At 37.5% G+C, this 14,148-nt stretch overlaps 1 protein-coding gene across 1 annotated transcript in view; it reads left to right on the top strand.

Annotated features, from left to right (window-relative positions):
- Window positions 1-14,148, top strand: part of DSPP (dentin sialophosphoprotein) — a 58,640-nt gene that overhangs the window by 16,398 nt on the left and 28,094 nt on the right. Inside the window, exon 6 of the mRNA XM_087723894.1 lies at window positions 8,859-8,900. Coding sequence (XP_087580020.1) covers window positions 8,859-8,900 — 42 coding nt within the window. The remainder of the gene's footprint in view (window positions 1-8,858; window positions 8,901-14,148) is intronic.

A 14,148-nucleotide genomic window follows, 5' to 3' on the forward strand; every position in this document is an offset into this window, starting at 1 on the left:
TACAAGGAAGTGGCTGAGCCATGCGTGGGGAATTGAGGAAACTGCTTGTTCCTTTCACAGTTCTCCTTCTACTTGGTTAAGTGCTTCTCTGCCTCAGTTGCTCATGTCTCACTAACAGGATGTGGCCAAGTTTTATTTCAGTCCAGTTGAGTGCAATTGGTGATGTGAGGCTTCCTAATGTTTCTTCATAACTATGGGCAAACCTTCTAGGAAGGGTCTTTTCGTATTCACATCAGTTCATTCTTTCCCGACCTATTTCCACATTAAACCCTTACTTCTTAATTTTTTAAAAAAACTTTAAACATAGCTAAAAATACACTCAGCAGTAGGAGACATTCAACATTTGATGGATAACTCATTCAGCCATAAAAGTGGGATTGCATCCATTTCAAATTCCTGAAGCTTCTTACTACAGTACTTTACTGTAGAATGAGTGTTTTGGAAATGTAGGAGATCAATGAAAATAAAGATCATTTTAACCTGTAACAGTGACCTTTCCCCATCTATGACTTCAAGATGTATTCATGTTCCTACCAACCACACTGAGAGCTCTGGGACCTGTAATCTGATAAATTTCAAGATTTAATTTTCAAGATGTAATTTAAAAAAAAAATGGAGTTCATTAGTAAGTGGGTTTGTTTAGTTGTAGATTCATTTCCAAATACAGGTAATCCTAAACTTACAACAGTTCATTTAGTGATCATTCAAAATTACAATGGCACTGAAAAGAGGACATGATAGAAGGTGTTGACGCCACAGGCGGCAAGTGACCATGCAATATTGGAATTCAACATTATGCAAACACAAGAAGTAGAACAAAGTCAAACTAGAGTCTTGGACTTTAAGAGAGCTAATTTCAATAAACTTAGAGAGAGCTTGGGAAAAATTCCATGGATGAGAATCCTCAAGGGGAAAACAACTCAAGAAGCTTGGGAAATTTTGAATGAGATTACAAAAGCTCAGCCTAGCACAATACCAATAAAGAAGAAAAATAACAGCTCCCAAAAGAAACCAGCATGGCTTCATAAAGAACTCTCTGACAAATTGAAAGACAAAAAAGATGAGTATAAAAGTGGAAAGAGAGAGACATAACTAAGGCAGAATATTAGCAAATAGCCCGAGCCTGTAAAGATGAAATGAGGAAAGCTAAGGCTCACAATGAAGAAAGACTTGCCACAAAAGTAAAAAATAACAAAAAAATCTTCTTCCAACATGTTAAAAACAAGAAAAAAGTTAAGGAAACAATTGGTCCATTGCTGGGAGAAAGTGGCAAGAAGGTGACAAGCAACAGGGAGAAAGCAGAACTATTTAACTCATTTTTTGCATCTGTCTTTACACAAAGGGATAAAACAGTCCATCCTATCAAAAACAGCCCCACAAAAATCAGATTAGGAACACGTTGAAATAGGGAAGAAAAATGGTAAGTGAGCACCTGTCTACCCTAGATGAGTTCAAATCACCAGCACCGGATGGATTACACCCCAGGGTTCTGAAGGAACTGGCAGATGAGATCTCAGAACCACTGAACTATATCTTTCAGAGATCCTGGAACACCAGGGAATTACCAGAGAACTGGAAAAGAGCTGATGTGCTTCCCATCTTCAAAAAAGAAAAAGAAAAAGATTTTTTTCAGCCTATCAGCCTGACCTCAATACCAGGAAAGATTCTGGAAAAAATAATCAAGCAACAAATTAGCGAACACCTAGAAGCAAACAAAGCAATAGGCAAAAGCCAATATGGGTTTGTCAAAAACAGATCACGCCAGACTAATCTTATTGCATTCTTTGATAATGTGACAAACTTAGTGGACCAGAGGAATGCCGTCGATATAGTTTACCTGGACTTGGACTTCAGTAAGGCATTTGATAAGGTAAACCATAACCTACTACTAGAATATGGGTTAGACAGCATCACCACCAGATGGATTCGTAACTGGGCGATCAACCGCACTCAACATGTAGTCCTCAATGGAACTGCATCTACATGGAGGGAAGTATGCAGTGGAGTACCCCAAGGCTCTGTTTTAGGCCCGGTACTCTTCAAAATCTTCATCAATGATTTGGATGAGGGAATAAATGGGGAACTCATCAAATTTGCAGATGACACCAAGCTGGCAGGAATAGCCAACACTCCGGAAGATAGGCTTAAGATACAGAAGGATCTTGACAAATTTGAACATTGGGCACTATCTAATAAAATGAAATTCAATGGTGAAAAGAGTAAGGTTCTACCTTTAGGCAACAAAAACCAAATGCACAGGTACAGTATAGGTGGTATCTTGCTCAATAATAGTAACTGTGAAAGGGATCTTGGAGTCCTAGTGGGCAACCATTTAAATAGGAGCCAGCAGTGTGCAGCAGCTGCCAAAAAAAGCCCACACAATTTTAGGCTGCATAAATAGAGGGATAGAATCAAGATCACGTGAAGTGTTAATACCACTTTATAATGCCTTGGTAAGGCCACACTTGGAATACTGCATTCAGTTTTGGTCGCCACGATGTAGAAAAGATGTGGAGACTCTAGAAAGAGTGCAGAGAAGAGCAACAAAGAGGATTAGGGGACTGGAGACTAAAACATATGAAGAACGGTTGCAGGAACTGGGTATGTCTAGTTTAATAGAAAGAAGGACTAGGGGAAACATGATAGCAGTGTTCCAATATCTCAGGGGTTGCCACATAGAAGAGGAAGTCAAACCATTCTCCAAGGCACCTGAGGGTAAGACAAGAAGCAATGCGTGGAAACTAATCAAGGAGAGAAGCAACTTAGAACTGAGGAGAAATTTCCTTACAGTTATAACAATTAATCATTGGAACAGCTTGCTTCCAGAAGTTGTGAATGCCCCAACACTGGAAGTCTTTAAGAAGATGTTGGATAGCCATTTGTCTGAAATGGTATAGGGTTTCCTGCCTAGGCAGGCGGTTGGACTAGAAGACCTCCAAGGTCCCTTCCAACTCTGCTATTGTATTGTATTGAAAAAAAGAGGGTTATGATCATTTTTCCCATTTATGACCATTGTAGCATCTCCATGGTCACATGATCCAAGTCCAGACACTTGGTGATAGATATTTATGGTAGTTGTAGTGTTCTGGGATCATGTGATCAACTTTTCTGAACTTCTAATAAGCAAAGTCAATGGGGAAGCCAGATTCATTGAACATCTGTGTTACTAAATTAAGAACTACAGTGATTCGCTTAACAAATATGACAAGAAAAGTTGTAAAATGGGACAAAATTTATTTAATGTCTTGCTAAGCAACAGAGATTTTGGGTTAAATTGTGGTCATAAGTAGAGAACTACCTATATTATTCAAAGCCATTCAATATGTCTCCTTGAGATTAGCAATAGCAATAGCAGTTAGACTTATATACCGCTTCATAGGGCTTTCAGCCCTCTCTATTGCCCCCAACAACAATCCGGGTTCTAATTTTACCCACCTCGGAAGGATGGAAGGCTGAGTCAACCTTGAGCCGGTGAGATTTGAACAGCCGAACTGCAGAACTGCAGTCAGCTGAAGTAGCCTGCAGTGCTGCATTTAACCACTGCACCACCTGGCTCTGTGATTAAAAGAGATTAAAAAAGCAAGCTACTTTATGGAGTAAGCCTTAAAGCCAGATTTCCAAAATAGTTTGAGTCTTCAACAACAAAAACAGCTGTAATGGAAATATTGATAAAATCACACCTGAAGTTCCCCCTTCTCCAAATCTGTCTACAGCAAATATACAGCTTTATTGCATTAATGCCACAAAAGGAAAAACCAGCAAATTGCCTTTTAATTTAAAAGCTATTCCAAGCATCCTCCTACCTAATGGCTGTAAAACCAGAAGACATGATTAGCCCTCAAATAATGTCATTGAAAGCAGTTCTTGAGACAAACCAATTGTTTGTACAACACTTATTTTAGCAGGAAGCATTCTTGTTTCAGGTATGAGAGCATCCTGGCTCTATACAAGGCTGATAATGTAATTGTTTAGTCATAAACCTGCCTTCATGTGAAACACCATAATTTTAGAATTCCAAATGAACCCTTAGTGAGATTGTTCATAAAAAAAAAAGACAGTCTAGTCATTTTGAGAACCACAACTTATTTTTAGGAAAACTATCCTTCTGGGGGCAGAAGGGAAGCGTAGGCAGACTAGATGGATGGTGACAAGTGATGACATCACTCTTCTTTCCCAAGGCAGCTGATTGGTCCTCTCTTTACTGCGGCAGAGTTTAAATTCATGCACTGTCATAGGAGATACTAATTCCTGGGATTTGAAAATAGGATTCAATTTTTTTATGCTGTAGGGGAATTATTTTTTCTTAAGACAAAGACTTTTGGATTGAGCCATTGGAATAAGTAAAGGTAAAAAATATTTTTCTACCTTGTTCTGAAATTGTTAAGAATAAAAACTAATGCAAAAAACACCTGATATGTAGTGATAGTGAAAGAAATTAGAGAATAAGTAGATTATTATTACATGTAAAGGTATAAATCTTAAATATCAGCTTTATTATTTCATCTTTCAAATGTATACATGTAAAAGTGTAGAATGAGAACCATAAAGGAAGGTGCTCTAATAGAATAAAATTTAAAATATTTTTAAATAATCAATAATTAAAATATGCATTATGTGTTTCTAAAAAACTAAAAATGTTAAATAAAGCAAATAAATTTTGAATATAAATTAATTTCACCTTTGTGAATAAAATTTAGTTAGATTTAATTAATAGTGAATTATTTCTCTACAAAAATTTTTAAAAGCAGGAAAATTTATTCCTAGATATCAATTAATTGGACAAGGAAAAAACTTGTAGATTCATTAATTTTAGTTGGGCAAAATTCAAGCTAAAAAAACATTCTTAATTGTTGTGGTTGTTTATGTACTGTGGAGGGAAATGGCAGGTCTAATTTATGGCATCAGAATGCATACAATCAATCATTAAACATTGCTCTCAATACACTATGAAAAGACCATGTACATATAAACATATATACATATAGGCATTATGATGGTCTCTCCTTTGTTGCCATGATCATGGCAGTACAATTAGTAGTCTGATAGTTATACATATTTTCTAGGTCTATGAGAGCAAATTGAAATTGGCTCACAGATATATTTTCAATATCTTTGTTATAGTCGTTTGTACCTTCTGCCTATTTCTATCAGGGTTTTTTTTTAAATAAAAAAGACAACTTTCCCAATTTACAAATAATGATCTGGAAGGAAAAGTCCTTGTCTTCCTATGGTAACTATGGTATATCAAATTAGACATTGTTTCTGTAAATTGTGTCTTGGAAAGCTAAATCTGGCACCCTATGGATCAAATCTATCTTGTAATTTACTTATGCCATCCTATCAATAGCCTTTTGCTATAAATGAGCTAAGATGTATCTCAACACAATAAAAAGGAAGGAACAATCAGAGTTCGTTGCTGATTTGGGTACCTATCTTTTATTTTTACAGACATTGTAAAATAAAAATGAAGATAGCTGGTGTCTTGCTCATCTCATTATGGAGTCTCTGCTGGGCTCGACCTGTAAGTAATCTTTAATGTTTTAATGTTTTAAGGTGACTCAAAATATTCTTCCAAAAGCTTGAAAAGACATTTGCCCCTCTAAGCCAAAAGTTCCTTTTTAAGAGGTTTATTGATTTATTGATAACATTTGTACAGCCACCTTTTTAAAAACCAGATTCTGAGTAGCTCATAATAGATGTTCAGTAAATATATTTATTCCCCCTTCTAATATTTTCAGGTATCCAGATACCCAGGTGCACACCACAGCAACTCCAAAGAACACTGGGTAAGTAAATCAACTTCAATATTTGTTTTCAAACTGAGATTATTTTAGAAATTGTCCTTATAACGCCTATGCAAAATCAGAGTGTAAACAGGTGTGGAATCTTTGTGGTATTGTATCCCCCGCCCCAATGTTTTAACATAAATCAATCCCCCAACCCTTCCCTCCTCTTATTAGGATTGAACAGCCCTCCCTCAACAGAGAGGAAGGGATACAACACAACCAATCTCATTTCTCCAACATAGTCCTTTCAATGGCCTCAACAACTCTCAGAAACTTAACAACTTTGTGTTAGTGACTGCAAAGAATATAAATCCTTCCATTCCTCCTACAGTCAGTTAGAACTGAAGAGGCTTCTTGGATGAGAGGTGAAATGTTTTCAGAGAAAAAAACCCCCAAGGAAGACCAGTTGCCTTTTGGAAAAAGCACCTTTGGAACAACCATGACCTGATAATTGAAAATCTCCATAGACAGCTCTTCATATCCCCCATTCTTTCTTGTCTACTTTCAGCTACTTTTCTTATGCTCATTCATAATTTTTTCTTCCTTCTTCACCTGTTCTCTTGAGCTTTTTTTGGCTCACTCTGTCTCATTCTATTGCTCTTGATCTATCTCTTGCTCTGTCACTTATCTGTTCCATTGCTTGTTCTCACATTCACACAGTCTGTCACCTGCTCTATTTGCTTCGTTGCTCACTCCACTGCTTACATTTCACTCATCCTCTCTATTACACAACAATCCATCCTCTCCTCTCATGCAGCCTTACCTTGCTTTCTCTCATTTTTTTGTGAATGTTGTGGTTTTGTTTTTAAAGTGTTGTCTTTGTCTAGTTTTCCCCCTTTCCCTTGTCTATTGTGAGCCGCCCGGAGTCCTTCGGGAGTGGGCGGCATACAAGACAAATCAAATCAAATCAAATTTTGAAGCTGCAGTGGGGCCTTCTGACAGTTGCTAGGGAGTGGACTTTCCTACTTCTGCCAGTGATGCTCCATTGCCCAAGTTGCTGATCAAACAGAATTCATCTAATCCATGTAAATTTTACCTCCTGAGGTGACATCTGCCTCAATCCTTCTGGCCTTCAAACCTGGCTCTGCTGGTTGGCCTGGCCCCCCAATGGGGGCACACTATGCTGGAGGTGGTGGATTGACTGACAGAAAATAGTCCACCCATCCCATAATGTTCATGCTCTTGATTTTAACCTTTTATTTATGTAATTGTTTTTAATCTCAATTTTAAAGCTTTTAATCTTTGTATATTTATATTTTTATACTATCATAAGCAGCCCAGAGTCATTTGAGATAGTGGGAGAGGTGGCATGTTAATTAATTGATTATAATAAATTCAGAAATCTTATAATGCCTGACTAGTGCTTCTTGTAAGCTCAGCCAAGTGGTCATGAGGAAAATTGTTAAAGAGTCCTCACCTCTTGTCTCCCATCTCATAGATTGTAAACTGTAGTAATGAGGCTAATGTGAGGAGTCAGTGACCTGGATTCGTTCTTCATAGGGGATGCATTGCAAATCCAATGGATTATGCTGTGTCAAGATTCTTAATCAGCCCTGCAGATACTATGGATACATTCCCTCCCATTGTAAGCCATGAGATAAGATTCTTTACATAGAAAAGATGGCAAAAACATCTCATTTCTGAGTTCTGTCTTGCCAATAGAATATCATTGGATGCTAAATTCCATGAAACATCTGATATTAACTTGCTCTTGGGATGACAATAAAATTATCCTGTTTCTATATTATAATATGAATGCGTGCAAGATATATCTAGCAACACATCCTCTTATTTCCATTTCTATTTCAGTCTATTTCAGTTGAACAAGGCTTGGACAAGAGACCTGACTCTACAGATCTTAGTGAAGAAGATGCAGGAAACAGACTAAGCTCAAGCACAGAAGACAGAAGAGATCTTGGTGACAACAGCTGTGAAAGTTGTGAAAGCAACAGCTTCCCCAGGGAGGTTTCTAGCAGTAGCATTGAGAGTTTTTCAAAAGATGATCATGAATGGAGCACTCAGGACAATGAAGATGGAGGTTATTTTGGACATCAGATGGTCTATAGGAAAAGGGCAGACAACAAGGATTCCCACTATCACCGAAAGGAAATAAATAAGGAGAGTTCTGATGACGAGTCTGCTGGCAGAATGTCATTGGTAAGTCTTCAAAATTTTCTTGTATAAGCACCGAAGTACAATGGATGGGTTTATTTTGACATTAGAAAAAAAATTAGGAAGCTAGGAATAGTCAGCGTTTAGTAATACAAAATGCTATTAATTTAGGGCATGGGGAAGGAGCCCAAAAGTCTATGGAAGACTATAAGAAGGTCTGATTAATGATTGCAGGGATTCTTTGCATTTTTAACTGCATAAAACTCATTTTAAGGGCCAGAGTTCAGTTTGGATATGTTTCTTACCTCTAAATGATAGAAAATTAAAATGCCTATTTTTTGATTTGTGAAAGATTTAATGGGTCAGCATGGATTTCAAGGATACCATGGATTACAGAAGTAAAAGCAGCTGCCAGCTATTCAGAAACAAAAATACTATTAAAATATATTAAATATACATTATTATTATGACTATAAATCATAAATTAAATTTTATGACCATTGCTTTAGTACGGCTCTCCAGTAGTGTAGAAAATAATATTATATATTTTAAAAATGTTGCTATGAGATGCACTTTTATGAATGATGCTGGATAGAAGCCAGAGCTACAATTATTCTATGAAGCCTATGAAGTCTTACAATGAGCTTATGTTATCCCCCCCCCCCCTTATTTGTCTTCTGGCACAGGAGGACCAAAGTGAAGGTCGCCTTTTGGGGGCTAACAAAATATCCAAAGAACAGTTTGATGTTGAAAATGATGGCATGGTTTATACCCCAGAACAAGTCCTTTATACTTTTGTGGAGAAAGGGGGAAGTGATCTAACAGCTGAAGATATCAGTGGTGATGATTCTTTAGATGGAAATAATGATGAAGACCCTGGGCACACTATATCTCCAAGTGAAGTAGATGCTCTGCAACCTCCAGCACCTCATGGAGAACAGGATGGTGGCCATACTGGAGGTCGGCATTCTGATGATAGTAGCAGCAGTAGCAGTAGCAGCAGTGAAAGCAGAAACCTTGAGAGAGAGGACAATCACGTTATTGATTATGGCAGAAGGCATGGAGGTGATAGTTACAGTAGCAGCCAAGAGGATGGATACGATTTTCAAAGTGAAGAAATGCAAGGAGACGAGCCAATGACTTTTGAGAGCCATGGCAGTGATTCCCACATGCTTCCTGAGGCTATTCATTCAAAAGAAAGCAGCCAAGAAATTCATAGCAGTAGCAAAGAAGTAGAACATCTTGAAAAGAAGGCATATCATTATGTTGATGGTGATTCAGATGAAGATAACAGCCCTGAGCATGAACAGAACAAATCCTCAAAAGAAGATGATGATAATTCTGAGGTAGACAGCCAACTTGTAGAAGATGTTAGTCAATCAACAGAAAACGTTCCCAGTCAATCCAGGGAAGATGAAACCAGTCATTCTGGGCAGTCTGTAGAGAGCTCATCCAGGGGACAATCTAGGGAGAACCTCAATAGCCATTCTAGAGAAGATATCCATAGTGAATCCCGAGAAGAAGATAAGCACAGCCAGTCCAGGGAGCATGATAAGCACAGCCGGTCCAGGGAAGATGATAAGCACAGCCGGTCTACGGAAGATGACAAGAATAGCCAATCCACAGAAGATGATAAGCACAGTTGGTCCAAAGAAGATGCAACCAGAGGGCATAGTCAGAGCCAGTCTAAAGAAAACAGGAGCAGCCATTCCAGAGAAGACAAACATAGCCAATCCACAGAAGATGATAAGCACAGTTGGTCCAAAGAAGATGCAACCAGAGGGCATAGTCAGAGCCAGTCTAAAGAAAACAGGAGCAGCCATTCCAGAGAAGACAAACATAGCCAATCACAGGAAGATGATGTTCATAGTCAGTCCATAGAACTCACTAGTCAATCAAGAGAGAATGAAGACACAGTATCTGAAGAAGATGTAAAGAGTGACTCCACTGAAGATACCAGAAGCTCCCAAGAAAAAGTTGTGCAAAAATCTAAAGAGACAGAAGAGGAATCCAACGAGCACAATCCTAGCGAATCTCAGGAGAGTCACTCGGTTGAAAAATCAGAAAACATGCCACCAAGACCCGCCGAATCCAGAGAATTCAAGAGGCATCAGAGCAGATCAAGTGAGAAGAGCTCTTCTATGGAAGAGAGTGAAGAGTCAGCTGAAGACACAACAGAATCCGTCGAGGACGATAGCAGATTGTCTCAAAGTGCATCATCTGAGAGCAGCAAAGTGTCTGAAGAAAGTGCTAGCAGTGATGATAGTAATTCAAATGAAGGGCAAGATCAGCAAAGCAGATCATCAGAGACCAGTGAATCCAAAGAGGAAGCCAGCAATTCTATTGAAAGACCCAGTCAATCCAGAGAGGATACTAGGAGCCAATCTGTCAGCATGGAAGATAGCAGTTGGTCAAGAAGCAAGGAGCTTGAAAGCCGAAAACTAATGCTTGACTTTTACCATAACAAACCCTTTAATGATTATGATGATAACGATTGCCAGGATGGGTATTAATTTAATGCACAAAAAACAAAGAAACTCAACTTTGTATAGTAGTCGGAGGTCAGGATTCTTTTTTTTAATTTATTTAATTGTTTTAGAAATGTGAAAGTTGACAAGTAGAAATGATAATTCTAGAAGAACCAGAGGCTCCAATGTAGCACAAATGCACCTGAGAAATGTCAAAGAAGATGAAATCAGTTTCTGAAAGATTTGACACTCATTGATTGCTGTGGAATTAAATTAAAAGAAAAATATCAGTTAAAGCTGGGTGACAATTTCTCAGAATAAATAACTGAGGAATCTTGCAGAAACTGAGAGTTTGAATAACAGTGATAGCTGCCAATGGATTTCCTTCACAAACTCTTTCAGCTGTCATTTAATACTTTTTTAGAGGAAGATATTCATTTTTTCACATAGGCCTACCAAAAAAACCAGTTTACACACATGCACATACATGTTCACAACAATCCAAAGACATGTGGTTGATTGCTGTTTTCAATTGTGTCAATTTAATAGGAAATTTTCCTTTTAAGTACACAGGGTTCCCTATCATTATTGTTATTTTTTGATGCATAGATGCCCCTGCCTCCTAATTTTCACTGCTGAAATCTGGTGGCACAATACAGATCCTCCCATACTAGATACTATCCAATAACAAATCTTTGGGACAAAGTCCCAATTCTTTGTCACAATGTCAACAGATTATCAGCACACTTCCTATGGGTTTGGAGGAAGAGAAATAACATGTTAATGACATAGGTACAACATTTGTGTATTAAGATTAGACTCAGTGGCTTGTGATTAAGTGGCACTTAAAGAAATTTAGTTACTACAGGGACTGCACAGAAGGAGACAAAGAGAATACATGTCCTATGTTAAATTCCAATGCACGTCAGCTGGTCTGCAGCCTTAGAAATATCAGTAATAATATGGGATGTATGTAATATTTTGTAATAAATGTATAGCTGTATTGGAAAATATTATATTTTAATCCCTTCTTTTTGTACAAGTGGACTTAAATTAAAAAATAACACAATCCTCTTCTTAGCAATAAAAATATTTTTTAAAACCAAATAATTGATTGCCTGCTTTAATATTTATGCTAAGAGGCACTTTAATATATTGTATTAAGATTTGAATTCTGGTGTATCACAATAATAGCAGAATACATAGGTACTTGAGAAATAGAAATGCTTCATTCTCATACACTAGTTTTAAGCAAAAACATTTGGAAAAAAGTAAGGAGATTTTTTTTTAGAGTAAGAGTAATTAATCAATGGCATAACTTGCCTCCAGGATTGTGGGTGCTCCATCACTGGAGGTTTTCAAAAATAGACAGGGCAACTTTTTGACTGGGATGGTATAAGACTCCTGGCTCCTGCCTTGGACTAGAGGACCTCCAAGGTTCCTTCCAGCTCTATGATTCTATGAAAATTCAAGAGAAACAGATTTTCAAAAATTATGCACCCATAACTAGGTCTCCAACCAGATCTAATTCTCTTAGATAACATTTTGGAATTTAATGGAACAAACAACTTAGAATATTCCAACAGTACTTTTCAAAAGGCAATGGGACTTTCTTGGTTTTCCCCATGAAAACGTTTTGCTTCTCATCCAAGAAGTGAATAGATGAGAAGAGAAAAGGAAAAACAAAGTAAGTCCAGTTGCCATTTGAAAAATACCTGGACAACCATTACCTGGATGATTGAGAATCTCCATAGACATCAATCAACCTAGAAGTTTTGTGATAGCACAGCTTTTTCTTTTTCAACTTGACACCTTTCTGATATGTTGGGAGAGCAGTGTCCAAAATTCCCAGCAAATCATTAGTTGTGCTAGTGGTAATTTTTGAACAGCATTGGAGAAGACCAGGTTGGGGGAAAACTGCTGTATCACAATATCTGGATATCTGCTGAAACAAAAAAGGTTAGCCCTTCCTCCCCAATCATTGAAAACAGTCTGGTATATTTCTGAGCTCATATAAATTAATTGCCACCATTTTCTTCTTCCATATCATGCAACATGACAATATCCCTTGGCCAAAAGAGATTCCTGTGTAGGAAACCTGAAACATTTGCTGGTAGAAACCCAATAATGTTTATTAATTTGGGCATAGCAGGTTACATTAGCACAGCAACTGTATTTAGTTAATATGAGTTTAAGTTTTAGTATGTTGTATGAACCCAATCATTGTTTAGTTCTTCAAAATATTTGTCATATAAGTACTATTCCTATCACAGTGCTTGAGTCCCGTCAAGTATTCCTTTACAGATTCAACTCTGAGTAATGGATGCTTCCTCAGAGCAAGGCACAAAGTCATAGTGTTGTGAGAGGACAGCAACACTGTCACAAGCCTATACTTTAACTTTAACCAGAAACTTGTAAAAATTGCAACATTGCAAACAGCCAGAAAGTGGCACTGCTGTGTAAATCAAGCATTGTAACTATCCAGCTGTTTTTGGCTGGACTTGAATATTTGCTGGGCAAATATTCCATAGAAGTTTAGAATGTAGAATAACAGAGTTGGAAGAGACCTTGGAGGTCTATTAGTCTAACCCCCTGCTCAAGCAGAAGACCTATATCATTCCTGACAAATGGCTATCCAATCTCTTCTTGAAAACTGCCATCCCTCAGGAAATCTCTGTGGTAAGATACATCTTAGAGTTTGTGTCACGGTTTAATGATTTTATTTACTTGTTTGTGCCTTCAAGTCAGGTTTGACTCCTGAAAACTACCTAGATTAGGTAGGATTAGGTCAGATTAATATAGCAGAATTCTTCTACCTTCTTTGGCAAGCACAGAAGATTAAATACTCGGGATGGTGTGGGTTATAATATTAATGACTTCAAGGATTCTTCCTGAATGATTGAGGCATGCCTGGCTGTTGTGGCAATTTGGTCCGATCAATAAAACTGAAACAAGAGTCTCATTGAATTTTCTGAAAGGAAACTTACCACTTGTTTCATAGGCACTTATTAGCAATTTTGCTAAAATAAGGACACTTCCATTTACTCAGACTTTTCCAGAGTTCCTTGGTGAACTTGAGTATGCTTTGACTCTTTTTAGAGTTGGCTCAAAACCACATAAATATGGAAATGACTGATCTGGACAATCAATTGGGAGATTTTTCCTTCAGTCCAATTCAGTTCACTGATCCTTAACCTAGGAATTTCTTTGTGGCTTATGCAAAATGTCATCGAAGATTTGTCATTGCAGTAGCAATTCCATAATATATGACATTGAAAGGAACCCAAAGCAAAATAAAAACCCCAAAGACAAACAAATGTATACCATGCACTTTGGAGATTTTTTTTCAAATGTCAGAAGTGCAAGCTTCTTTCATTTGGTATAAAAAGTAAAATTGGAAATGGGAAGGAACGAGACAATTTGGTGCCTATCAGAAGGTTTGGAGTTCAGCTCCCATAATGCCTTGCTAACTAGTCATAGTGTAGGCTGAAATCAAAATCCTGTTTCTGGAGGGTAACAAATTGTCTAACTTTCTTGTCAACTGTAGCCATATAATGATTAAAATATCTGTGCTATTTGATGACAATACATTACCAACTTCCTAGATTTGTAGTTCAGCTACACTGGTAGGGAATCAAAAACATCTTAATGGGGTTAAGCTATTTGTACATTTATCCTACAAGTAGCTATTCGGACTAGATGTTCTCCAGCATGCTCTCCAGCATATCCAGAAACAAGACAACTTTCTATATCCTGGCATCAGATTCTTCAAAGAATGCTAA

Source organism: Thamnophis sirtalis, unplaced genomic scaffold, assembly GCF_051295495.1.
Source record: "Thamnophis sirtalis isolate CommonGarterSnake01/CBP01778 unplaced genomic scaffold, rThaSir2_p1.2 scaffold_10, whole genome shotgun sequence".
NCBI lineage: Eukaryota > Metazoa > Chordata > Lepidosauria > Squamata > Natricidae > Thamnophis > Thamnophis sirtalis.